The sequence below is a fragment of the Telmatherina bonti genome (genome assembly GCF_933228915.1).
Source record: "Telmatherina bonti genome assembly, chromosome: 10".
NCBI lineage: Eukaryota > Metazoa > Chordata > Actinopteri > Atheriniformes > Telmatherinidae > Telmatherina > Telmatherina bonti.
The window spans coordinates 634,351-660,606 of record NC_136628.1 but is presented as its reverse complement, the minus strand read 5'-3'; the positions used below and the strand labels follow the sequence as shown (position 1 = coordinate 660,606).

Sequence of the window (26,256 nt, the reverse complement as noted above, 5' to 3'; positions counted from 1 at the left end):
TCCACACGATGTGACTGCGTTACTGTTAACCATGCAGACATGATAGCTCCACACGATGTGACTGCGTTACTGTTAACCACGCAGACATGATAGCTCCACACGTTGTGACTGAGTTACTGTTAACCACGCAGATATGTTAGCTCCACACGTTGTGACTGCGTTACTGTTAACCACGCAGACATGATAGCTCCACACGTTGTGACTGCGTTACTGTTAACCACGCAGACATGTTAGCTCCACACGTTGTGACTGTGTTACTGTTAACCACGCAGACATGTTAGCTCCACACGTTGTGACTGCGTTACTGTTAACCACGCAGACATGTTAGCTCCACACGTTGTGACTGTGTTACTGTTAACCATGCAGACATGATAGCTCCACACGTTGTGACTGTGTTACTGTTAACCATGCAGACATGTTAGCTCCACACGTTGTGACTGTGTTACTGTTAACCACGCGGACATGTTAGCTCCACACGTTGTGACTGTGTTACTGTTAACCATGCAGACATGATAGCTCCACACGTTGTGACTGTGTTACTGTTAACCATGCAGACATGTTAGCTCCACACGTTGTGACTGTGTTACTGTTAACCATGCAGACATGTTAGCTCCACACGTTGTGACTGTTACTGTTAACCATGCAGACATGTTAGCTCCACACGTTGTGACTGCGTTACTGTTAACCACGCAGACATGTTAGCTCCACACGTTGTGACTGTGTTACTGTTAACCACGCAGACATGTTAGCTCCACACGTTGTGACTGTGTTACTGTTAACCACGCAGACATGATAGCTCCACACGTTGTGACTGTGTTACTGTTAACCACGCAGACATGTTAGCTCCACACGTTGTGACTGCGTTACTGTTAACCATGCAGACATGTTAGCTCCACACGTTGTGACTGTGTTACTGTTAACCACGCAGACATGATAGCTCCACACGTTGTGACTGTGTTACTGTTAACCATGCAGACATGTTAGCTCCACACGTTGTGACTGTGTTACTGTTAACCACGCAGACATGATAGCTCCACACGTTGTGACTGCGTTACTGTTAACCACGCAGACATGTTAGCTCCACACGTTGTGACTGCGTTACTGTTAACCACGCAGACATGTTAGCTCCACACGTTGTGACTGCGTTACTGTTAACCATGCAGACATGTTAGCTCCACACGTTGTGACTGCGTTACTGTTAACCATGCAGACATGTTAGCTCCACACGTTGTGACTGTTACTGTTAACCATGCAGACATGTTAGCTCCACACGTTGTGACTGCGTTACTGTTAACCACGCAGACATGTTAGCTCCACACGTTGTGACTGTGTTACTGTTAACCACGCAGACATGTTAGCTCCACACGTTGTGACTGTGTTACTGTTAACCACGCAGACATGTTAGCTCCACACGTTGTGACTGTGTTACTGTTAACCATGCAGACATGTTAGCTCCACACGTTGTGACTGTTACTGTTAACCATGCAGACATGTTAGCTCCACACGTTGTGACTGTTACTGTTAACCATGCAGACATGTTAGCTCCACACGTTGTGACTGCGTTACTGTTAACCACGCAGACATGTTAGCTCCACACGTTGTGACTGTGTTACTGTTAACCACGCAGACATGTTAGCTCCACACGTTGTGACTTTGTTACTGTTAACCACGCAGACATGATAGCTCCACACGTTGTGACTGTGTTACTGTTAACCACGCAGACATGTTAGCTCCACACGTTGTGACTGTGTTACTGTTAACCATGCAGACATGTTAGCTCCACACGTTGTGACTGCGTTACTGTTAACCATGCAGACATGATAGCTCCACACGTTGTGACTGCGTTACTGTTAACCATGCAGACATGATAGCTCCACACGTTGTGACTGCGTTACTGTTAACCATGCAGACATGATAGCTCCACACGTTGTGACTGTGTTACTGTTAACCATGCAGACATGTTAGCTCCACACGTTGTGACTGTGTTACTGTTAACCATGCAGACATGATAGCTCCACACGTTGTGACTGCGTTACTGTTAACCATGCAGACATGTTAGCTCCACACGTTGTGACTGCGTTACTGTTAACCACGCAGACATGTTAGCTCCACACGTTGTGACTGTGTTACTGTTAACCATGCAGACATGTTAGCTCCACACGTTGTGACTGCGTTACTGTTAACCATGCAGACATGTTAGCTCCACACGTTGTGACTGTGTTACTGTTAACCACGCAGACATGTTAGCTCCACACGTTGTGACTGCGTTACTGTTAACCATGCAGACATGTTAGCTCCACACGTTGTGACTGTGTTACTGTTAACCATGCAGACATGATAGCTCCACACGTTGTGACTGCATTACTGTTAACCATGCAGACATGTTAGCTCCACACGATGTGACTGCGTTACTGTTAACCATGCAGACATGTTAGCTCCACACGATGTGACTGCGTTACTGTTAACCACGCAGACATGATAGCTCCACACGTTGTGACTGCGTTACTGTTAACCATGCAGACATGTTAGCTCCACACGTTGTGACTGTGTTACTGTTAACCATGCAGACATGTTAGCTCCACACGTTGTGACTGTGTTTTTGTTAACCATGCAGACATGATAGCTCCACACGTTGTGACTGTGTTACTGTTAACCATGCAGACATGTTAGCTCCACACGTTGTGACTGCGTTACTGTTAACCACGCAGACATGTTAGCTCCACACGATGTGACTGCGTTACTGTTAACCATGCAGACATGTTAGCTCCACACGTTGTGACTGTGTTACTGTTAACCACGCAGACATGTTAGCTCCACACGTTGTGACTGTGTTACTGTTAACCATGCAGACATGTTAGCTCCACACGTTGTGACTGTGTTACTGTTAACCATGCAGACATGATAGCTCCACACGTTGTGACTGTGTTACTGTTAACCACGCAGACATGTTAGCTCCACACGTTGTGACTGTGTTACTGTTAACCACGCAGACATGTTAGCTCCACACGTTGTGACTGTTACTGTTAACCATGCAGACATGATAGCTCCACACGTTGTGACTGTGTTACTGTTAACCACGCAGACATGTTAGCTCCACACGTTGTGACTGTGTTACTGTTAACCATGCAGACATGATAGCTCCACACGTTGTGACTGTGTTACTGTTAACCATGCAGACATGATAGCTCCACACGTTGTGACTGTGTTACTGTTAACCACGCAGACATGTTAGCTCCACACGTTGTGACTGTTACTGTTAACCATGCAGACATGATAGCTCCACACGTTGTGACTGCGTTACTGTTAACCACGCAGACATGTTAGCTCCACACGTTGTGACTGCGTTACTGTTAACCACGCAGACATGTTAGCTCCACACGTTGTGACTGCGTTACTGTTAACCACGCAGACATGTTAGCTCCACACGTTGTGACTGTTACTGTTAACCATGCAGACATGATAGCTCCACACGTTGTGACTGTGTTACTGTTAACCACGCAGACATGTTAGCTCCACACGTTGTGACTGTGTTACTGTTAACCATGCAGACATGTTAGCTCCACACGTTGTGACTGTTACTGTTAACCATGCAGACATGTTAGCTCTACACGTTGTGACTGTGTTACTGTTAACCATGCAGACATGTTAGCTCCACACGTTGTGACTGTGTTACTGTTAACCATGCAGACATGTTAGCTCCACACGTTGTGACTGTGTTACTGTTAACCATGCAGACATGTTAGCTCCACACGTTGTGACTGCGTTACTGTTAACCACGCAGACATGTTAGCTCCACACGTTGTGACTGTGTTACTGTTAACCACGCAGACATGTTAGCTCCACACGTTGTGACTGTGTTACTGTTAACCACGCAGACATGATAGCTCCACACGTTGTGACTGTGTTACTGTTAACCACGCAGACATGTTAGCTCCACACGTTGTGACTGCGTTACTGTTAACCATGCAGACATGTTAGCTCCACACGTTGTGACTGCGTTACTGTTAACCATGCAGACATGTTAGCTCCACACGTTGTGACTGCGTTACTGTTAACCATGCAGACATGATAGCTCCACACGTTGTGACTGTGTTACTGTTAACCACGCAGACATGATAGCTCCACACGTTGTGACTGTGTTACTGTTAACCATGCAGACATTTTATCTCCACACGTTGTGACTGCGTTACTGTTAACCACGCAGACATGTTAGCTCCACACGTTGTGACTGTGTTACTGTTAACCACGCAGACATGTTAGCTCCACACGTTGTGACTGCGTTACTGTTAACCACGCAGACATGATAGCTCCACACGTTGTGACTGTGTTACTGTTAACCATGCAGACATGTTAGCTCCACACGTTGTGACTGTGTTACTGTTAACCACGCAGACATGTTAGCTCCACACGTTGTGACTGTGTTACTGTTAACCACGCAGACATGTTAGCTCCACACGTTGTGACTGTGTTACTGTTAACCACGCAGACATGTTAGCTCCACACGTTGTGACTGTGTTACTGTTAACCATGCAGACATGTTAGCTCCACACGTTGTGACTGCGTTACTGTTAACCACGCAGACATGTTAGCTCCACACGTTGTGACTGTGTTACTGTTAACCACGCAGACATGTTAGCTCCACACGTTGTGACTGCGTTACTGTTAACCACGCAGACATGATAGCTCCACACGTTGTGACTGTGTTACTGTTAACCACGCAGACATGTTAGCTCCACACGTTGTGACTGTGTTACTGTTAACCACGCAGACATGTTAGCTCCACACGTTGTGACTGCGTTACTGTTAACCACGCAGACATGATAGCTCCACACGTTGTGACTGCGTTACTGTTAACCATGCAGACATGATAGCTCCACACGTTGTGACTGTGTTACTGTTAACCATGCAGACATGTTAGCTCCACACGTTGTGACTGCGTTACTGTTAACCACGCAGACATGATAGCTCCACACGTTGTGACTGCGTTACTGTTTACCACGCAGACATGTTAGCTCCACACGTTGTGACTGTGTTACTGTTAACCACGCAGACATGTTAGCTCCACACGTTGTGACTGTGTTACTGTTAACCATGCAGACATGTTAGCTCCACACTATGTGACTGCGTTACTGTTAACCATGCAGACATGTTATCTCCACACGTTGTGACTGTGTTACTGTTAACCACGCAGACATGTTAGCTCCACACGTTGTGACTGCGTTACTGTTAACCACGCAGACATGTTAGTTCCACACGTTGTGACTGTGTTACTGTTAACCACGCAGACATGTTAGCTCCACACGTTGTGACTGTGTTACTGTTAACCACGCAGACATGTTAGCTCCACACGTTGTGACTGTGTTACTGTTAACCACGCAGACATGTTAGCTCCACACGTTGTGACTGCGTTACTGTTAACCACGCAGACATGATAGCTCCACACGTTGTGACTGCGTTACTGTTAACCATGTAGACATGTTAGCTCCACACGTTGTGACTGTGTTACTGTTAACCATGCAGACATGTTAGCTCCACACGTTGTGACTGCGTTACTGTTAACCACGCAGACATGTTAGCTCCACACGTTGTGACTGCGTTACTGTTAACCACGCAGACATGATAGCTCCACACGTTGTGACTGCGTTACTGTTTACCACGCAGACATGTTAGCTCCACACGTTGTGACTGTGTTACTGTTAACCATGCAGACATGTTAGCTCCACACGTTGTGACTGTGTTACTGTTAACCACGCAGACATGTTAGCTCCACACGTTGTGACTGTGTTACTGTTAACCATGCAGACATGTTAGCTCCACACGTTGTGACTGTGTTACTGTTAACCACGCAGACATGTTAGCTCCACACGTTGTGACTGTGTTACTGTTAACCATGCAGACATGTTAGCTCCACACGTTGTGACTGTGTTACTGTTAACCATGCAGACATGTTAGCTCCACACTATGTGACTGCGTTACTGTTAACCATGCAGACATGTTAGCTCCACACGTTGTGACTGTGTTACTGTTAACCACGCAGACATGTTAGCTCCACACGTTGTGACTGCGTTACTGTTAACCACGCAGACATGTTAGCTCCACACGTTGTGACTGTGTTACTGTTAACCACGCAGACATGTTAGCTCCACACGTTGTGACTGCGTTACTGTTAACCACGCAGACATGTTAGCTCCACACGTTGTGACTGTGTTACTGTTAACCATGCAGACATGATAGCTCCACACGTTGTGACTGTGTTACTGTTAACCACGCAGACATGTTAGCTCCACACGTTGTCACTGTTTTACTGTTAACCATGCAGACATGATAGCTCCACACGTTGTGACTGCGTTACTGTTAACCACGCAGACATGTTAGCTCCACACGTTGTGACTGTGTTACTGTTAACCACGCAGACATGTTAGCTCCACACGTTGTGACTGTGTTACTGTTAACCACGCAGACATGTTAGCTCCACACGTTGTGACTGTGTTACTGTTAACCATGCAGACATGTTAGCTCCACACGTTGTGACTGTGTTACTGTTAACCACGCAGACATGTTAGCTCCACACGTTGTGACTGTGTTACTGTTAACCACGCAGACATGATAGCTCCACACGTTGTGACTGCGTTACTGTTAACCATGCAGACATGATAGCTCCACACGTTGTGACTGTGTTACTGTTAACCACGCAGACATGTTAGCTCCACACGTTGTGACTGTGTTACTGTTAACCACGCAGACATGTTAGCTCCACACGTTGTGACTGTGTTACTGTTAACCATGCAGACATGTTAGCTCCACACGTTGTGACTGTGTTACTGTTAACCATGCAGACATGTTAGCTCCACACGTTGTGACTGTGTTACTGTTAACCACGCAGACATGTTAGCTCCACACGTTGTGACTGTGTTACTGTTAACCATGCAGACATGTTAGCTCCACACGTTGTGACTGTGTTACTGTTAACCATGCAGACATGATAGCTCCACACGTTGTGACTGTGTTACTGTTAACCATGCAGACATGTTAGCTCCACACGTTGTGACTGTGTTACTGTTAACCACGCAGACATGTTAGCTCCACACGTTGTGACTGTGTTACTGTTAACCATGCAGACATGATAGCTCCAGACGTTGTGACTGTGTTACTGTTAACCACGCAGATATGTTAGCTCCACACGTTGTGACTGTGTTACTGTTAACCACGCAGACATGTTAGCTCCACACGTTGTGACTGTGTTACTGTTAACCACGCAGACATGTTAGCTCCACACGTTGTGACTGCGTTACTGTTAACCACGCAGACATGATAGCTCCACACGTTGTGACTGTGTTACTGTTAACCATGCAGACATGATAGCTCCACACGTTGTGACTGCGTTACTGTTAACCACGCAGACATGTTAGCTCCACACGTTGTGACTGTGTTACTGTTAACCATGCAGACATGATAGCTCCACACGTTGTGACTGTGTTACTGTTAACCATGCAGACATGATAGCTCCACACGTTGTGACTGTGTTACTGTTAACCACGCAGACATGTTAGCTCCACACGTTGTGACTGCGTTACTGTTAACCACGCAGACATGTTAGCTCCACACGTTGTGACTGTGTTACTGTTAACCATGCAGACATGATAGCTCCACACGTTGTGACTGCGTTACTGTTAACCACGCAGACATGATAGCTCCACACGTTGTTACTGTGTTACTGTTAACCATGCAGACATGTTAGCTCCACACGTTGTGACTGCGTTACTGTTAACCATGCAGACATGTTAGCTCCACACGTTGTGACTGCGTTACTGTTAACCACGCAGACATGTTAGCTCCACACGTTGTGACTGCGTTACTGTTAACCATGCAGACATGTTAGCTCCACACGTTGTGACTGCGTTACTGTTAACCATGCAGACATGTTAGCTCCACACAATGTGACTGTGTTACTGTTAACCACGCAGACATGATAGCTCCACACGTTGTGACTGCGTTACTGTTAACCACGCAGACATGTTAGCTCCACACGTTGTGACTGCGTTACTGTTAACCACGCAGACATGTTAGCTCCACACGTTGTGACTGTGTTACTGTTAACCATGCAGACATGATAGCTCCACACGTTGTGACTGCGTTACTGTTAACCACGCAGACATGTTAGCTCCACACGTTGTGACTGCGTTACTGTTAACCACGCAGACATGTTAGCTCCACACGTTGTGACTGCGTTACTGTTAACCATGCAGACATGATAGCTCCACACGTTGTGACTGCGTTACTGATAACCATGCAGACATGTTAGCTCCACACGTTGTGACTGCGTTACTGTTAACCATGCAGACATGATAGCTCCACACGTGACTGCGTTACTGATAACCATGCAGACATGATAGCTCCACACGTTGTGACTGTGTTACTGTTAACCACGCAGACATGATAGCTCCACACGTTGTGACTGCGTTACTGTTAACCACGCAGACATGTTAGCTCCACACGTTGTGACTGTGTTACTGTTAACCACGCAGACATGATAGCTCCACACGTTGTGACTGTGTTACTGTTAACCACGCAGACATGTTAGCTCCACACGTTGTGACTGCGTTACTGTTAACCATGCAGACATGTTAGCTCCACACGTTGTGACTGTGTTACTGTTAACCACGCAGACATGTTAGCTCCACATGTTGTGACTGCGTTACTGTTAACCACGCAGACATGTTAGCTCCACACGTTGTGACTGTGTTACTGTTAACCATGCAGACATGATAGCTCCACACGTTGTGACTGTTACTGTTAACCATGCAGACATGATAGCTCCACACGTTGTGACTGCGTTACTGTTAACCATGCAGACATGTTAGCTCCACACGTTGTGACTGTGTTACTGTTAACCACGCAGACATGTTAGCTCCACACGTTGTGACTGTGTTACTGTTAACCACGCAGACATGTTAGCTCCACACGTTGTGACTGTGTTACTGTTAACCATGCAGACATGTTAGCTCCACACGTTGTGACTGCGTTACTGTTAACCACGCAGACATGATAGCTCCACACGTTGTGACTGTTACTGTTAACCACGCAGACATGTTAGCTCCACACGTTGTGACTGTTACTGTTAACCATGCAGACATGTTAGCTCCACACGTTGTGACTGCGTTACTGTTAACCATGCAGACATGTTAGCTCCACACGTTGTGACTGCGTTACTGTTAACCATGCAGACATGTTAGCTCCACACGTTGTGACTGTTACTGTTAACCATGCAGACATGTTAGCTCCACACGTTGTGACTGCGTTACTGTTAACCACGCAGACATGTTAGCTCCACACGTTGTGACTGTGTTACTGTTAACCACGCAGACATGTTAGCTCCACACGTTGTGACTGTGTTACTGTTAACCATGCAGACATGTTAGCTCCACATGTTGTGACTGTGTTACTGTTAACCATGCAGACATGTTAGCTCCACACGTTGTGACTGTGTTACTGTTAACCACGCAGACATGTTAGCTCCACACGTTGTGACTGTGTTACTGTTAACCACGCAGACATGTTAGCTCCACACGTTGTGACTGTGTTACTGTTAACCACGCAGACATGTTAGCTCCACACGTTGTGACTGTTACTGTTAACCACGCAGACATGATAGCTCCACACGTTGTGACTGTGTTACTGTTAACCACGCAGACATGTTAGCGCCACACGTTGTGACTGCGTTACTGTTAACCATGCAGACATGTTAGCTCCACACGTTGTGACTGTGTTACTGTTAACCATGCAGACATGTTAGCTCCACACGTTGTGACTGTGTTACTGTTAACCATGCAGACATGTTAGCTCCACACGTTGTGACTGTGTTACTGTTAACCACGCAGACATGATAGCTCCACACGTTGTGACTGCGTTACTGTTAACCACGCAGACATGTTAGCTCCAGACGTTGTGACTGCGTTACTGTTAACCACGCAGACATGTTAGCTCCACACGTTGTGACTGTGTTACTGTTAACCACACAGACATGTTAGCTCCAGACGTTGTGACTGCGTTACTGTTAACCATGCAGACATGTTAGCTCCACACGTTGTGACTGTGTTACTGTTAACCATGCAGACATGTTAGCTCCACACGTTGTGACTGTGTTACTGTTAACCACGCAGACATGTTAGCTCCACACGTTGTGACTGCGTTACTGTTAACCATGCAGACATGTTAGCTCCACACGTTGTGACTGCGTTACTGTTAACCACGCAGACATGTTAGCTCCACACGGTGTGACTGCATTACTGTTAACCACGCAGACATGATAGCTCTACACGTTGTGACTGTGTTACTGTTAACCACGCAGACATGTTAGCTCCACACGTTGTGACTGCGTTACTGTTAACCATGCAGACATTTTAGCTCCACACAATGTGACTGTGTTACTGTTAACCACGCAGACATGATAGCTCCACACGTTCTGACTGCGTTACTGTTAACCACGCAGACATGTTAGCTCCACACGTTGTGACTGCATTACTGTTTACCACGCAGACATGATAGCTCTACACGTTGTGACTGCATTACTGTTAACCATGCAGACATGATAGCTCCACACGTTGTGACTGCGTTACTGTTAACCACGCAGACATGATAGCTCTACACGTTGTGACTGTGTTACTGTTAACCACGCAGACATGTTAGCTCCACACGTTGTGACTGTGTTACTGTTAACCACGCAGACATGTTAGCTCTACACGTTGTGACTGTTAACCACGCAGACTTGTTAGCTCTACACGTTGTGACTGCATTACTGTTAACCATGCAGACATGATAGCTCCACACGTTGTGACTGCGTTACTGTTAACCACGCAGACATGATAGCTCTACACGTTGTGACTGTGTTACTGTTAACCACGCAGACATGTTAGCTCCACACGTTGTGACTGTGTTACTGTTAACCACGCAGACATGTTAGCTCTACACGTTGTGACTGTTAACCACGCAGACATGTTAGCTCCACACGTTGTGTCTGCGTTACTGTTAACCATGCAGACATGTTAGCTCCACACGTTGTGACTGTGTTACTGTTAACCTTGCTGACATGTTAGCTCCACACGTTGTGACTGTTAACCATGCAGACATGATAGCTCCACACGTTGTGACTGCATTACTGTTAACCATGCAGACATGATAGCTCCACACGTTGTGACTGCATTACTGTTAACCACACAGACATGATAGCTCTACACGTTGTGACTGCGTTACTGTTAACCACGCAGACATGTTAGCTCCACACGTTGTGACTGCGTTACTGTTAACCATGCAGACATGTTAGCTCCACACGTTGTGACTGTGTTACTGTTAACCATGCAGACATGTTAGCTCCACACGTTGTGACTGTGTTACTGTTAACCATGCAGACATGTTAGCTCCACACGTTGTGACTGTGTTACTGTTAACCACACAGACATGTTAGCTCTACACGTTGTGACTGTTAACCACGCAGACATGTTAGCTCCACACGTTGTGACTGCGTTACTGTTAACCATGCAGACATGTTAGCTCCACACGTTGTGACTGCATTACTGTTAACCACACAGACATGATAGCTCTACACGTTGTGACTGCGTTACTGTTAACCACGCAGACATGTTAGCTCCACACGTTGTGACTGTTAACCACGCAGACATGTTAGCTCTACACGTTGTGACTGTTAACCATGCAGACATGTTAGCTCCACACGTTGTGACTGCGTTACTGTTAACTATGCAGACATGTTAGCTCCACACGTTGTGACTGTGTTACTGTTAACCATGCAGACATGTTAGCTCCACACGTTGTGACTGTGTTACTGTTAACCACGCAGACATGTTAGCTCCACACGTTGTGACTGTGTTACTGTTAACCACGCAGACATGTTAGCTCCACACGTTGTGACTGTGTTACTGTTAACCATGCAGACATGTTAGCTCCACACGTTGTGACTGCGTTACTGTTAACCATGCAGACATGTTAGCTCCACACGTTGTGACTGCGTTACTGTTAACCATGCAGACATGTTAGCTCCACACGTTGTGACTGCGTTACTGTTAACCATGCAGACATGATAGCTCCACACGTTGAGACTGTGTTACTGTTAACCATGCAGACATGTTAGCTCCACACGTTGTGACTGCGTTACTGTTAACCACGCAGACATGATAGCTCCACACGTTGTGACTGCGTTACTGTTTACCACGCAGACATGTTAGCTCCACACTATGTGACTGTGTTACTGTTAACCATGCAGACATGTTAGCTCCACACGTTGTGACTGTGTTACTGTTAACCACGCAGACATGTTAGCTCCACACGTTGTGACTGTGTTACTGTTAACCACGCAGACATGTTAGCTCCACACGTTGTGACTGCGTTACTGTTAACCACGCAGACATGATAGCTCCACACGTTGTGACTGCGTTACTGTTAACCATGTAGACATGTTAGCTCCACACGTTGTGACTGTGTTACTGTTAACCATGCAGACATGTTAGCTCCACACGTTGTGACTGCGTTACTGTTAACCATGCAGACATGATAGCTCCACACGTTGTGACTGCGTTACTGTTAACCATGCAGACATGTTAGCTCCACACGTTGTGACTGTGTTACTGTTAACCATGCAGACATGATAGCTCCACACGTTGTGACTGCGTTACTGTTAACCATGCAGACATGTTAGCTCCACATGTTGTGACTGTGTTACTGTTAACCACGCAGACATGTTAGCTCCACACGTTGTGACTGTGTTACTGTTAACCACGCAGACATGTTAGCTCCACACGTTGTGACTGTGTTACTGTTAACCATGCAGACATGTTAGCTCCACACTATGTGACTGCGTTACTGTTAACCATGCAGACATGTTATCTCCACACGTTGTGACTTGTGTTACTGTTAACCACGCAGACATGTTAGCTCCACACGTTGTGACTGCGTTACTGTTAACCACGCAGACATGTTAGCTCCACACGTTGTGACTGCGTTACTGTTAACCACGCAGACATGTTAGCTCCACACGTTGTGACTGTGTTACTGTTAACCATGCAGACATGATAGCTCCACACGTTGTGACTGTGTTACTGTTAACCACGCAGACATGTTAGCTCCACACGTTGTGACTGTGTTACTGTTAACCATGCAGACATGATAGCTCCACACGTTGTGACTGCGTTACTGTTAACCACGCAGACATGTTAGCTCCACACGTTGTGACTGTGTTACTGTTAACCACGCAGACATGTTAGCTCCACACGTTGTGACTGTGTTACTGTTAACCACGCAGACATGTTAGCTCCACACGTTGTGACTGTGTTACTGTTAACCATGCAGACATGTTAGCTCCACACGTTGTGACTGTGTTACTGTTAACCACGCAGACATGTTAGCTCCACACGTTGTGACTGTGTTACTGTTAACCATGCAGACATGATAGCTCCACACGTTGTGACTGCGTTACTGTTAACCATGCAGACATGATAGCTCCACACGTTGTGACTGTGTTACTGTTAACCACGCAGACATGTTAGCTCCACACGTTGTGACTGTGTTACTGTTAACCACGCAGACATGTTAGCTCCACACGTTGTGACTGTGTTACTGTTAACCATGCAGACATGTTAGCTCCACACGTTGTGACTGTGTTACTGTTAACCATGCAGACATGTTAGCTCCACACGTTGTGACTGTGTTACTGTTAACCACGCAGACATGTTAGCTCCACACGTTGTGACTGTGTTACTGTTAACCATGCAGACATGTTAGCTCCACACGTTGTGACTGTGTTACTGTTAACCATGCAGACATGATAGCTCCACACGTTGTGACTGTGTTACTGTTAACCATGCAGACATGTTAGCTCCACACGTTGTGACTGTGTTACTGTTAACCACGCAGACATGTTAGCTCCACACGTTGTGACTGTGTTACTGTTAACCATGCAGACATGATAGCTCCAGACGTTGTGACTGTGTTACTGTTAACCACGCAGACATGTTAGCTCCACACGTTGTGACTGTGTTACTGTTAACCACGCAGACATGTTAGCTCCACACGTTGTGACTGCGTTACTGTTAACCACGCAGACATGTTAGCTCCACACGTTGTGACTGTGTTACTGTTAACCACGCAGACATGTTAGCTCCACACGTTGTGACTGTGTTACTGTTAACCACGCAGACATGTTAGCTCCACACGTTGTGACTGTGTTACTGTTAACCATGCAGACATGATAGCTCCACACGTTGTGACTGCGTTACTGTTAACCACGCAGACATGTTAGCTCCACACGTTGTGACTGTGTTACTGTTAACCATGCAGACATGATAGCTCCACACGTTGTGACTGTGTTACTGTTAACCAAGCAGACATGATAGCTCCACACGTTGTGACTGTGTTACTGTTAACCACGCAGACATGTTAGCTCCACACGTTGTGACTGTGTTACTGTTAACCATGCAGACATGTTAGCTCCACACGTTATGACTGTGTTACTGTTAACCATGCAGACATGATAGCTCCACACGTTGTGACTGCGTTACTGTTAACCACGCAGACATGATAGCTCCACACGTTGTTACTGTGTTACTGTTAACCATGCAGACATGATAGCTCCACACGTTGTGACTGCGTTACTGTTAACCATGCAGACATGTTAGCTCCACACGTTGTGACTGCGTTACTGTTAACCACGCAGACATGATAGCTCCACACGTTGTTACTGTGTTACTGTTAACCATGCAGACATGTTAGCTCCACACGTTGTGACTGCGTTACTGTTAACCACGCAGACATGTTAGCTCCACACGTTGTGACTGCGTTACTGTTAACCATGCAGACATGTTAGCTCCACACGTTGTGACTGCGTTACTGTTAACCATGCAGACATGTTAGCTCCACACAATGTGACTGTGTTACTGTTAACCACGCAGACATGATAGCTCCACACGTTGTGACTGCGTTACTGTTAACCACGCAGACATGTTAGCTCCACACGTTGTGACTGCGTTACTGTTAACCACGCAGACATGTTAGCTCCACACGTTGTGACTGTGTTACTGTTAACCATGCAGACATGATAGCTCCACACGTTGTGACTGCGTTACTGTTAACCACGCAGACATGTTAGCTCCACACGTTGGGACTGTGTTACTGTTAACCACGCAGACATGTTAGCTCCACACGTTGTGACTGTGTTACTGTTAACCATGCAGACATGATAGCTCCACACGTTGTGACTGCGTTACTGTTAACCACGCAGACATGTTAGCTCCACACGTTGGGACTGTGTTACTGTTAACCATGCAGACATGATAGCTCCACACGTTGTGACTGCGTTACTGTTAACCACGCAGACATGTTAGCTCTACACGTTGTGACTGTTAACCACGCAGACATGTTAGCTCCACACGTTGTGACTGCGTTACTGTTAACCATGCAGACATGTTAGCTCCACACGTTGTGACTGCATTACTGTTAACCACGCAGACATGTTAGCTCCACACGTTGTGACTGTGTTACTGTTAACCATGCAGACATGATAGCTCCACACGTTGTGACTGCGTTACTGTTAACCACGCAGACATGTTAGCTCCACACGTTGGGACTGTGTTACTGTTAACCACGCAGACATGTTAGCTCCACACGTTGTGACTGTGTTACTGTTAACCATGCAGACATGATAGCTCCACACGTTGTGACTGCGTTACTGTTAACCACGCAGACATGTTAGCTCCACACGTTGGGACTGTGTTACTGTTAACCATGCAGACATGATAGCTCCACACGTTGTGACTGCGTTACTGTTAACCACGCAGACATGTTAGCTCCACATGTTGTGACTGCGTTACTGTTAACCATGCAGACATGATAGCTCCACACGTTGTGACTGCGTTACTGTTAACCACGCAGACATGTTAGCTCCACACGTTGTGACTGCGTTACTGTTAACCATGCAGACATGATAGCTCCACACGTTGTGACTGCGTTACTGATAACCATGCAGACATGTTAGCTCCACACGTTGTGACTGCGTTACTGTTAACCATGCAGACATGTTAGCTCCACACGTTGTGACTGCGTTACTGATAACCATGCAGACATGATAGCTCCACACGTTGTGACTGTGTTACTGTTAACCACGCAGACATGATAGCTCCACACGTTGTGACTGCGTTACTGTTAACCACGCAGACATGTTAGCTCCACACGTTGTGACTGTGTTACTGTTAACCACGCAGACATGATAGCTCCACACGTTGTGACTGTGTTACTGTTAACCACGCAGACATGTTAGCTCCACACGATGTGACTGCGTTACTGTTAACCACGCGGACATGTTAGCTCCACACGATGTGACTGCGTTACTGTTAACCACGCAGACATGTTAGCTCCACACGTTGTGACTGCGTTACTGTTAACCACGCAGACATGATAGCTCCACACGTTGTGACTGTGTTACTGTTAACCACGCAGACATGATAGCTCCACATGTTGTGACTGCGTTACTGTTAACCACGCAGACATGTTAGCTCCACACGTTGTGACTGTGTTACTGTTAACCATGCAGACATGATAGCTCCACACGTTGTGACTGTTACTGTTAACCATGCAGACATGATAGCTCCACACGTTGTGACTGCGTTACTGTTAACCATGCAGACATGTTAGCTCCACACGTTGTGACTGTGTTACTGTTAACCACGCAGACATGTTAGCTCCACACGTTGTGACTGTGTTACTGTTAACCACGCAGACATGTTAGCTCCACACGTTGTGACTGTGTTACTGTTAACCATGCAGACATGTTAGCTCCACACGTTGTGACTGCGTTACTGTTAACCACGCAGACATGATAGCTCCACACGTTGTGACTGTTACTGTTAACCACGCAGACATGTTAGCTCCACACGTTGTGACTGTTACTGTTAACCATGCAGACATGTTAGCTCCACACGTTGTGACTGCGTTACTGTTAACCATGCAGACATGTTAGCTCCACACGTTGTGACTGCGTTACTGTTAACCATGCAGACATGTTAGCTCCACACGTTGTGACTGTTACTGTTAACCATGCAGACATGTTAGCTCCACACGTTGTGACTGCGTTACTGTTAACCACGCAGACATGTTAGCTCCACACGTTGTGACTGTGTTACTGTTAACCACGCAGACATGTTAGCTCCACACGTTGTGACTGTGTTACTGTTAACCATGCAGACATGTTAGCTCCACATGTTGTGACTGTGTTACTGTTAACCATGCAGACATGTTAGCTCCACACGTTGTGACTGTGTTACTGTTAACCACGCAGACATGTTAGCTCCACACGTTGTGACTGTTACTGTTAACCACGCAGACATGATAGCTCCACACGTTGTGACTGTGTTACTGTTAACCACGCAGACATGTTAGCGCCACACGTTGTGACTGCGTTACTGTTAACCATGCAGACATGTTAGCTCCACACGTTGTGACTGTGTTACTGTTAACCATGCAGACATGTTAGCTCCACACGTTGTGACTGTGTTACTGTTAACCATGCAGACATGTTAGCTCCACACGTTGTGACTGTGTTACTGTTAACCACGCAGACATGATAGCTCCACACGTTGTGACTGCGTTACTGTTAACCACGCAGACATGTTAGCTCCAGACGTTGTGACTGCGTTACTGTTAACCACGCAGACATGTTAGCTCCACACGTTGTGACTGTGTTACTGTTAACCACACAGACATGTTAGCTCCAGACGTTGTGACTGCGTTACTGTTAACCATGCAGACATGTTAGCTCCACACGTTGTGACTGTGTTACTGTTAACCATGCAGACATGTTAGCTCCACACGTTGTGACTGTGTTACTGTTAACCACGCAGACATGTTAGCTCCACACGTTGTGACTGCGTTACTGTTAACCATGCAGACATGTTAGCTCCACACGTTGTGACTGCGTTACTGTTAACCACGCAGACATGTTAGCTCCACACGGTGTGACTGCATTACTGTTAACCACGCAGACATGATAGCTCTACACGTTGTGACTGTGTTACTGTTAACCACGCAGACATGTTAGCTCCACACGTTGTGACTGCGTTACTGTTAACCATGCAGACATTTTAGCTCCACACAATGTGACTGTGTTACTGTTAACCACGCAGACATGTTAGCTCCACACGTTCTGACTGCGTTACTGTTAACCACGCAGACATGTTAGCTCCACACGTTGTGACTGCATTACTGTTTACCACGCAGACATGATAGCTCTACACGTTGTGACTGCATTACTGTTAACCATGCAGACATGATAGCTCCACACGTTGTGACTGCGTTACTGTTAACCACGCAGACATGATAGCTCTACACGTTGTGACTGTGTTACTGTTAACCACGCAGACATGTTAGCTCCACACGTTGTGACTGCATTACTGTTTACCACGCAGACATGTTAGCTCCACACGTTGTGACTGCATTACTGTTTACCACGCAGACATGATAGCTCTACACGTTGTGACTGCATTACTGTTAACCATGCAGACATGATAGCTCCACACGTTGTGACTGCGTTACTGTTAACCACGCAGACATGATAGCTCTACACGTTGTGACTGCATTACTGTTAACCATGCAGACATGATAGCTCCACACGTTGTGACTGCGTTACTGTTAACCACGCAGACATGTTAGCTCCACACGTTGTGACTGTGTTACTGTTAACCACGCAGACATGTTAGCTCTACACGTTGTGACTGTTAACCACGCAGACTTGTTAGCTCTACACGTTGTGACTGCATTACTGTTAACCATGCAGACATGATAGCTCCACACGTTGTGACTGCGTTACTGTTAACCACGCAGACATGATAGCTCTACACGTTGTGACTGTGTTACTGTTAACCACGCAGACATGTTAGCTCCACACGTTGTGACTGTGTTACTGTTAACCACGCAGACATGTTAGCTCTACACGTTGTGACTGTTAACCACGCAGACATGTTAGCTCCACACGTTGTGTCTGCGTTACTGTTAACCATGCAGACATGTTAGCTCCACACGTTGTGACTGTGTTACTGTTAACCTTGCTGACATGTTAGCTCCACACGTTGTGACTGTTAACCATGCAGACATGATAGCTCCACACGTTGTGACTGCATTACTGTTAACCATGCAGACATGATAGCTCCACACGTTGTGACTGCATTACTGTTAACCACACAGACATGATAGCTCTACACGTTGTGACTGCGTTACTGTTAACCACGCAGACATGTTAGCTCCACACGTTGTGACTGCGTTACTGTTAACCATGCAGACATGTTAGCTCCACACGTTGTGACTGTGTTACTGTTAACCATGCAGACATGTTAGCTCCACACGTTGTGACTGTGTTACTGTTAACCATGCAGACATGTTAGCTCCACACGTTGTGACTGTGTTACTGTTAACCACACAGACATGTTAGCTCTACACGTTGTGACTGTTAACCACGCAGACATGTTAGCTCCACACGTTGTGACTGCGTTACTGTTAACCATGCAGACATGTTAGCTCCACACGTTGTGACTGCATTACTGTTAACCACACAGACATGATAGCTCCACACGTTGTGACTGCGTTACTGTTAACCACACAGACATGATAGCTCTACACGTTGTGACTGCGTTACTGTTAACCACGCAGACATGTTAGCTCCACACGTTGTGACTGTTAACCACGCAGACATGTTAGCTCTACACGTTGTGACTGTTAACCATGCAGACATGTTAGCTCCACACGTTGTGACTGCGTTACTGTTAACTATGCAGACATGTTAGCTCCACACGTTGTGACTGTGTTACTGTTAACCATGCAGACATGTTAGCTCCACACGTTGTGACTGTGTTACTGTTAACCACGCAGACATGTTAGCTCCACACGTTGTGACTGTGTTACTGTTAACCACGCAGACATGTTAGCTCCACACGTTGTGACTGTGTTACTGTTAACCATGCAGACATGTTAGCTCCACACGTTGTGACTGCGTTACTGTTAACCATGCAGACATGTTAGCTCCACACGTTGTGACTGCGTTACTGTTAACCATGCAGACATGTTAGCTCCACACGTTGTGACTGCGTTACTGTTAACCATGCAGACATGTTAGCTCCACACGTTGTGACTGTGTTACTGTTAACCACGCAGACATGTTAGCTCCACACGTTGTGACTGTGTTACTGTTAACCACGCAGACATGATAGCTCCACACGTTCTGAATGCGTTACTGTTAACCATGCAGACATGTTAGCTCCACACGTTGTGACTGTGTTACTGTTAACCACGCAGACATGATAGCTCCACACGTTCTGAATGCGTTACTGTTAACCATGCAGACATGATAGCTCCACACGTTGTGACTGCATTACTGTTAACCACGCAGACATGATAGCTCTACACGTTGTGACTGCGTTACTGTTAACCACGCAGACATGATAGCTCCACACGTTGTGACTGCGTTACTGTTAACCACGCAGACATGTTAGCTCCACACGTTGTGACTGTGTTACTGTTAACCATGCAGACATGTTAGCTCCACACGTTGTGACTGCGTTACTGTTAACCACGCAGACATGTTAGCTCCACACGTTGTGACTGCGTTACTGTTAACCACGCAGACATGTTAGCTCCACACGTTGTGACTGCGTTACTGTTAACCATGCAGACATGTTAGCTCCACACGTTGTGACTGCGTTACTGTTAACCACGCAGACATGATAGCTCCACACGTTGTGACTGCGTTACTGTTAACCACGCAGACATGATAGCTCTACACGTTGTGACTGTGTTACTGTTAACCACGCAGACATGTTAGCTCCACACGTTGTGACTGTGTTACTGTTAACCACGCAGACATGTTATCTCCACACGTTGTGACTGTGTTACTGTTAACCACGCAGACATGTTAGCTCCACACGTTGTGACTGCGTTACTGTTAACCATGCAGACATGATAGCTCCACACGTTGTGACTGTGTTAATGTTAACCATGCAGACATGATAGCTCCACACGTTGTGACTGTGTTACTGTTAAACATGCAGACATGTTAGCTCCACACGTTGTGACTGTGTTACTGTTAACCACGCAGACATGTTAGCTCCACACGTTGTGACTGCGTTACTGTTAACCACGCAGACATGATAGCTCCACACGTTGTGACTGTGTTAATGTTAACCATGCAGACATGTTAGCTCCACACGTTGTGACTGTTAACCACGCAGACATGTTAGCTCCACACGTTGTGACTGCGTTACTGTTAACCACGCAGACATGTTAGCTCCACACGTTGTGACTGTTAACCACGCAGACATGATAGCTCCACACGTTGTGACTGTGTTACTGTTAACCACGCAGACATGTTAGCTCCACACGTTGTGACTGTGTTACTGTTAACCATGCAGACATGTTAGCTCCACACGTTATGACTGTGTTACTGTTAACCACGCAGACATGTTAGCTCCACACGTTGTGACTGTGTTACTGTTAACCATGCAGACATGATAGCTCCACACGTTGTGACTGTGTTACTGTTAACCATGCAGACATGTTGGCTCCACACGTTGTGACTGTGTTACTGTTAACCATGCAGACATGATAGCTCCACACGTTGTGACTGCGTTACTGTTAACCATGCAGACATGTTAGCTCCACACGTTGTGACTGTGTTACTGTTAACCATGCAGACATGATAGCTCCACACGTTGTGACTGTGTTACTGTTAACCATGCAGACATGTTAGCTCCACACGTTGTGACTGCGTTACTGTTAACCACGCAGACATGTTAGCTCCAGACGTTGTGACTGTGTTACTGTTAACCACGCAGACATGTTAGCTCCACACGTTGTGACTGTGTTACTGTTAACCACGCAGACATGTTACCTCCACACGTTGTGACTGTGTTACTGTTAACCACGCAGACATGTTAGCTCCAGACGTTGTGACTGCGTTACTGTTAACCACGCAGACATGTTAGCTCCAGACGTTGTGACTGCGTTACTGTTAACCATGCAGACATGATAGCTCCACACGTTGTGACTGTGTTACTGTTAACCATGCAGACATGATAGCTCCACACGTTGTGACTGTGTTACTGTTAACCATGCAGACATGTTAGCTCCACACGTTGTGACTGCGTTACTGTTAACCACGCAGACATGTTAGCTCCACACGTTGTGACTGTGTTACTGTTAACCACGCAGACATGTTAGCTCCACACGTTGTGACTGTGTTACTGTTAACCATGCAGACATGTTAGCTCCACACGTTGTGACTGTGTTACTGTTAACCATGCAGACATGTTAGCTCCACACGTTGTGACTGCGTTACTGTTAACCATGCAGACATGTTAGCTCCACACGTTGTGACTGCGTTACTGTTAACCATGCAGACATGTTAGCTCCACACGTTGTGACTGCGTTACTGTTAACCATGCAGACATGTTAGCTCCACACGTTGTGACTGCGTTACTGTTAACCATGCAGACATGTTAGCTCCACACGTTGTGACTGCGTTACTGTTAACCATGCAGACATGTTAGCTCCACACGTTGTGACTGCGTTACTGTTAACCATGCAGACATGTTAGCTCCACACGTTGTGACTGCGTTACTGTTAACCATGCAGACATGTTAGCTCCACACGTTGTGACTGTGTTACTGTTAACCACGCAGACATGTTAGCTCCACACGTTGTGACTGTGTTACTGTTAACCACGCAGACATGTTAGCTCCACACGTTGTGACTGTGTTACTGTTAACCATGCAGACATGTTAGCTCCACACGTTGTGACTGTGTTACTGTTAACCACGCAGACATGTTAGCTCCACACGTTGTGACTGTGTTACTGTTAACCACGCAGACATGTTAGCTCCACACGTTGTGACTGTGTTACTGTTAACCTCGCAGACATGTTAGCTCCACACGTTGTGACTGTGTTACTGTTAACCATGCAGACATGATAGCTCCACACGTTGTGACTGTGTTACTGTTAACCACGCAGACATGTTAGCTCCACACGTTGTGACTGTGTTACTGTTAACCATGCAGACATGTTAGCTCCACACGTTGTGACTGTGTTACTGTTAACCATGCAGACATGTTAGCTCCACACGTTGTGACTGTGTTACTGTTAACCACGCAGACATGTTGGCTCCACACGTCAACACGGCGTTACTGTTAACCACGCAGACATGTTAGCTCCACACGTTGTGACTGTGTTACTGTTAACCATGCAGACATGATAGCTCCACACGTTGTGACTGTGTTACTGTTAACCACGCAGACATGTTAGCTCCACACGTTGTGACTGTGTTACTGTTAACCATGCAGACATGATAGCTCCACACGTTGTGACTGTGTTACTGTTAACCATGCAGACATGTTAGCTCCACACGTTGTGACTGTGTTACTGTTAACCACGCAGACATGTTAGCTCCACACGTTGTGACTGTGTTACTGTTAACCATGCAGACATGATAGCTCCACACGTTGTGACTGTGTTACTGTTAACCACGCAGACATGTTAGCTCCACACGTTGTGACTGTGTTACTGTTAACCATGCAGACATGATAGCTCCACACGTTGTGACTGCGTTACTGTTAACCATGCAGACATGTTAGCTCCACACGTTGTGACTGTGTTACTGTTAACCACGCAGACATGTTAGCTCCACACGTTGTGACTGTGTTACTGTTAACCATGCAGACATGATAGCTCCACACGTTGTGACTGTGTTACTGTTAACCATGCAGACATGATAGCTCCACACGTTGTGACTGTGTTACTGTTAACCATGCAGACATGATAGCTCCACACGTTGTGACTGTGTTACTGTTAACCATGCAGACATGATAGCTCCACACGTTGTGACTGTGTTACTGTTAACCACGCAGACATGTTAGCTCCACACGATGTGACTGTGTTACTGTTAACCATGCAGACATGATAGCTCCACACGTTGTGACTGTGTTACTGTTAACCATGCAGACATGATAGCTCCACACGTTGTGACTGTGTTACTGTTAACCATGCAGACATGATAGCTCCACACGTTGTGACTGTGTTACTGTTAACCATGCAGACATGATAGCTCCACACGTTGTGACTGTGTTACTGTTAACCACGCAGACATGTTAGCTCCACACGATGTGACTGTGTTACTGTTAACCATGCAGACATGATAGCTCCACACGTTGTGACTGTGTTACTGTTAACCATGCAGACATGATAGCTCCACACGTTGTGACTGTGTTACTGTTAACCACGCAGACATGTTGGCTCCACACGTCAACACGGCGTTACTGTTAACCACGCAGAAATGTTGGCTCCACATGTCATGATGGTCTTACTGTTAACCACACAGGGGGTCTGCAGGTATAGATTCACCTTCACCTTGGTATAGACAGTGATTATTTAGCAGTTCATGTGCAGATTGATTTATCTGTGTGTTATTCTGGTGTTTATGAAGTGTGTTGCATGGAGTTTGTTTCGCGTTCGCTTAACCCTAACCCGAGGGTCTTGCCTCACAGCGAGAAGCCATCTGGCCGGAAGCAGGAGCATTGGTGTGTTTGCATGTGTGTCAGCCTCCACAGCACGGTGATGTTTAAATGTTCACATTTTTACCTTTCTGACCCAACATACAGGCAGGCGGTCATGATTACTATTCGCATGTGGAAATGTGCACATGTAAAAAACTTATAGATTAAAAAAAATACTCTGATCATAATGAGACATTGGATAAATGTATTATAATGGATTCAAAATGTGGAGTTTTCATTATTTACAGGTTGTTATCCTGTTGTTGTACTGGTCCGACCCATTGGGGACCAGATTCTGCTGGATGTGGAAGGCGAATTGGACACCCCTACACGCACACACACACACACACACACACACACACACACACACACACACACACACACACACACACAAACATACACATCTATATATATATACTGTATAAATGGGTCAACATAATCCACTGGTTTATGACCATTCCAACGATTCCAGTTCACTGGGAGGACTGGAGCTTTGTCTGCAGTCCATCAGACTTCATATCTTATATTAGACCATGCTTGTTTACCAAAATGTCCTGTTTATTTTTAATACCAGCTACAAATAAAGTTACATGTAGCTGAAATACAAGTATTTTTTAGTATTTTTTTCTGCAACTGTGTAAACATGTAGTACCAGATTGTTTCCATGGTTTTCAGCAAAGTTTTTACCAAAAAGTGATGAAACTGATTAGACATGATACACACAAAGTTCCATTGTTTTCTAAATGTGTTTTACTCTGATGCCGTAACGTTCGCGCATGGAGACCCTCATGGCCATGGTGATGGGAGGGATAACACCACCAAAGATGTCCAGCAGGGGGAGACAGAGAGGTTCTCCGTAGTCTCTGGCGGTCATACAGGCGAAGCAGGGGCAGCACCAGAAAGCAAAGCAACCTTCAGACAAACCAGAACAGGAAAGGTAAACATCCTGTTCCAAGATTAAAGAAACCAGGAAGTTGTTCAATAAATCCAAGTTTTTTCAACTTTTTTCTTTTACTAAAATCCTTTTCAGATGATTATGAGGTTTCAGGTCAAGTTTAGGTCGAATAATCTGAATCGTTTACAAAATCAAAGAACTAATCCGATGTGTCCTACAAACCAAGTATAACACAACGTCACTTACAGCGCGGCAGGTCTTCAAGGCAGTCAAACGTCCCAGAACTCCATTCGTCCGAGTCCTGGGACACCATGACTGGCTGCGGCTGCGTGATCACCATGGTAGTCGTCATGTTGGAGTCTGGAGGAGGAGCAGCAGGTAACCACAGACCCATTAAAGATTTCATTTTTCCAGGAAATTTTCAGATGTTGAAAATAAAGAACACATGCATAAACACACATTGTTCATTTCAAATAAATTCTATTGATTTAGCTTTATTTGTAAAATGTCAATTCAGTACAAAGTCGTCTGAAAGTGGACATAATCTGTTAACACCAGGTGACTGGGATCCAGGTGAAACCAATCTACATTAGTACACTTTATTACTGCTCATACTAATCAGAAATGACTGATCTTTTAAAATAAAACAATGAACTTGAGCTTCAGCTCAGAATGCAAACCTCTTATGCTTCAATTTATTAGTGTTTATATGAAGCGAAAATAATTCTGAGATGATGTGAAAGCAGATTGTTGCAGCAGCTCAAGCGAACATT

At 45.9% G+C, this 26,256-nt stretch overlaps 1 protein-coding gene across 1 annotated transcript in view; it reads right to left on the bottom strand.

Annotated features, from left to right (window-relative positions):
* The window catches only part of ponzr2 (plac8 onzin related protein 2), a gene marked incomplete at both ends in the record, with an annotated part of 68,773 nt that extends 42,938 nt beyond the window's left edge, over positions 1-25,835 (bottom strand). Inside the window, 2 exons of the mRNA XM_079247961.1 lie at positions 25,343-25,500; positions 25,730-25,835. Coding sequence (XP_079104087.1) covers positions 25,343-25,500; positions 25,730-25,835 — 264 coding nt within the window. The remainder of the gene's footprint in view (positions 1-25,342; positions 25,501-25,729) is intronic.
* Positions 25,836-26,256: the final 421 nt, after the last annotated feature.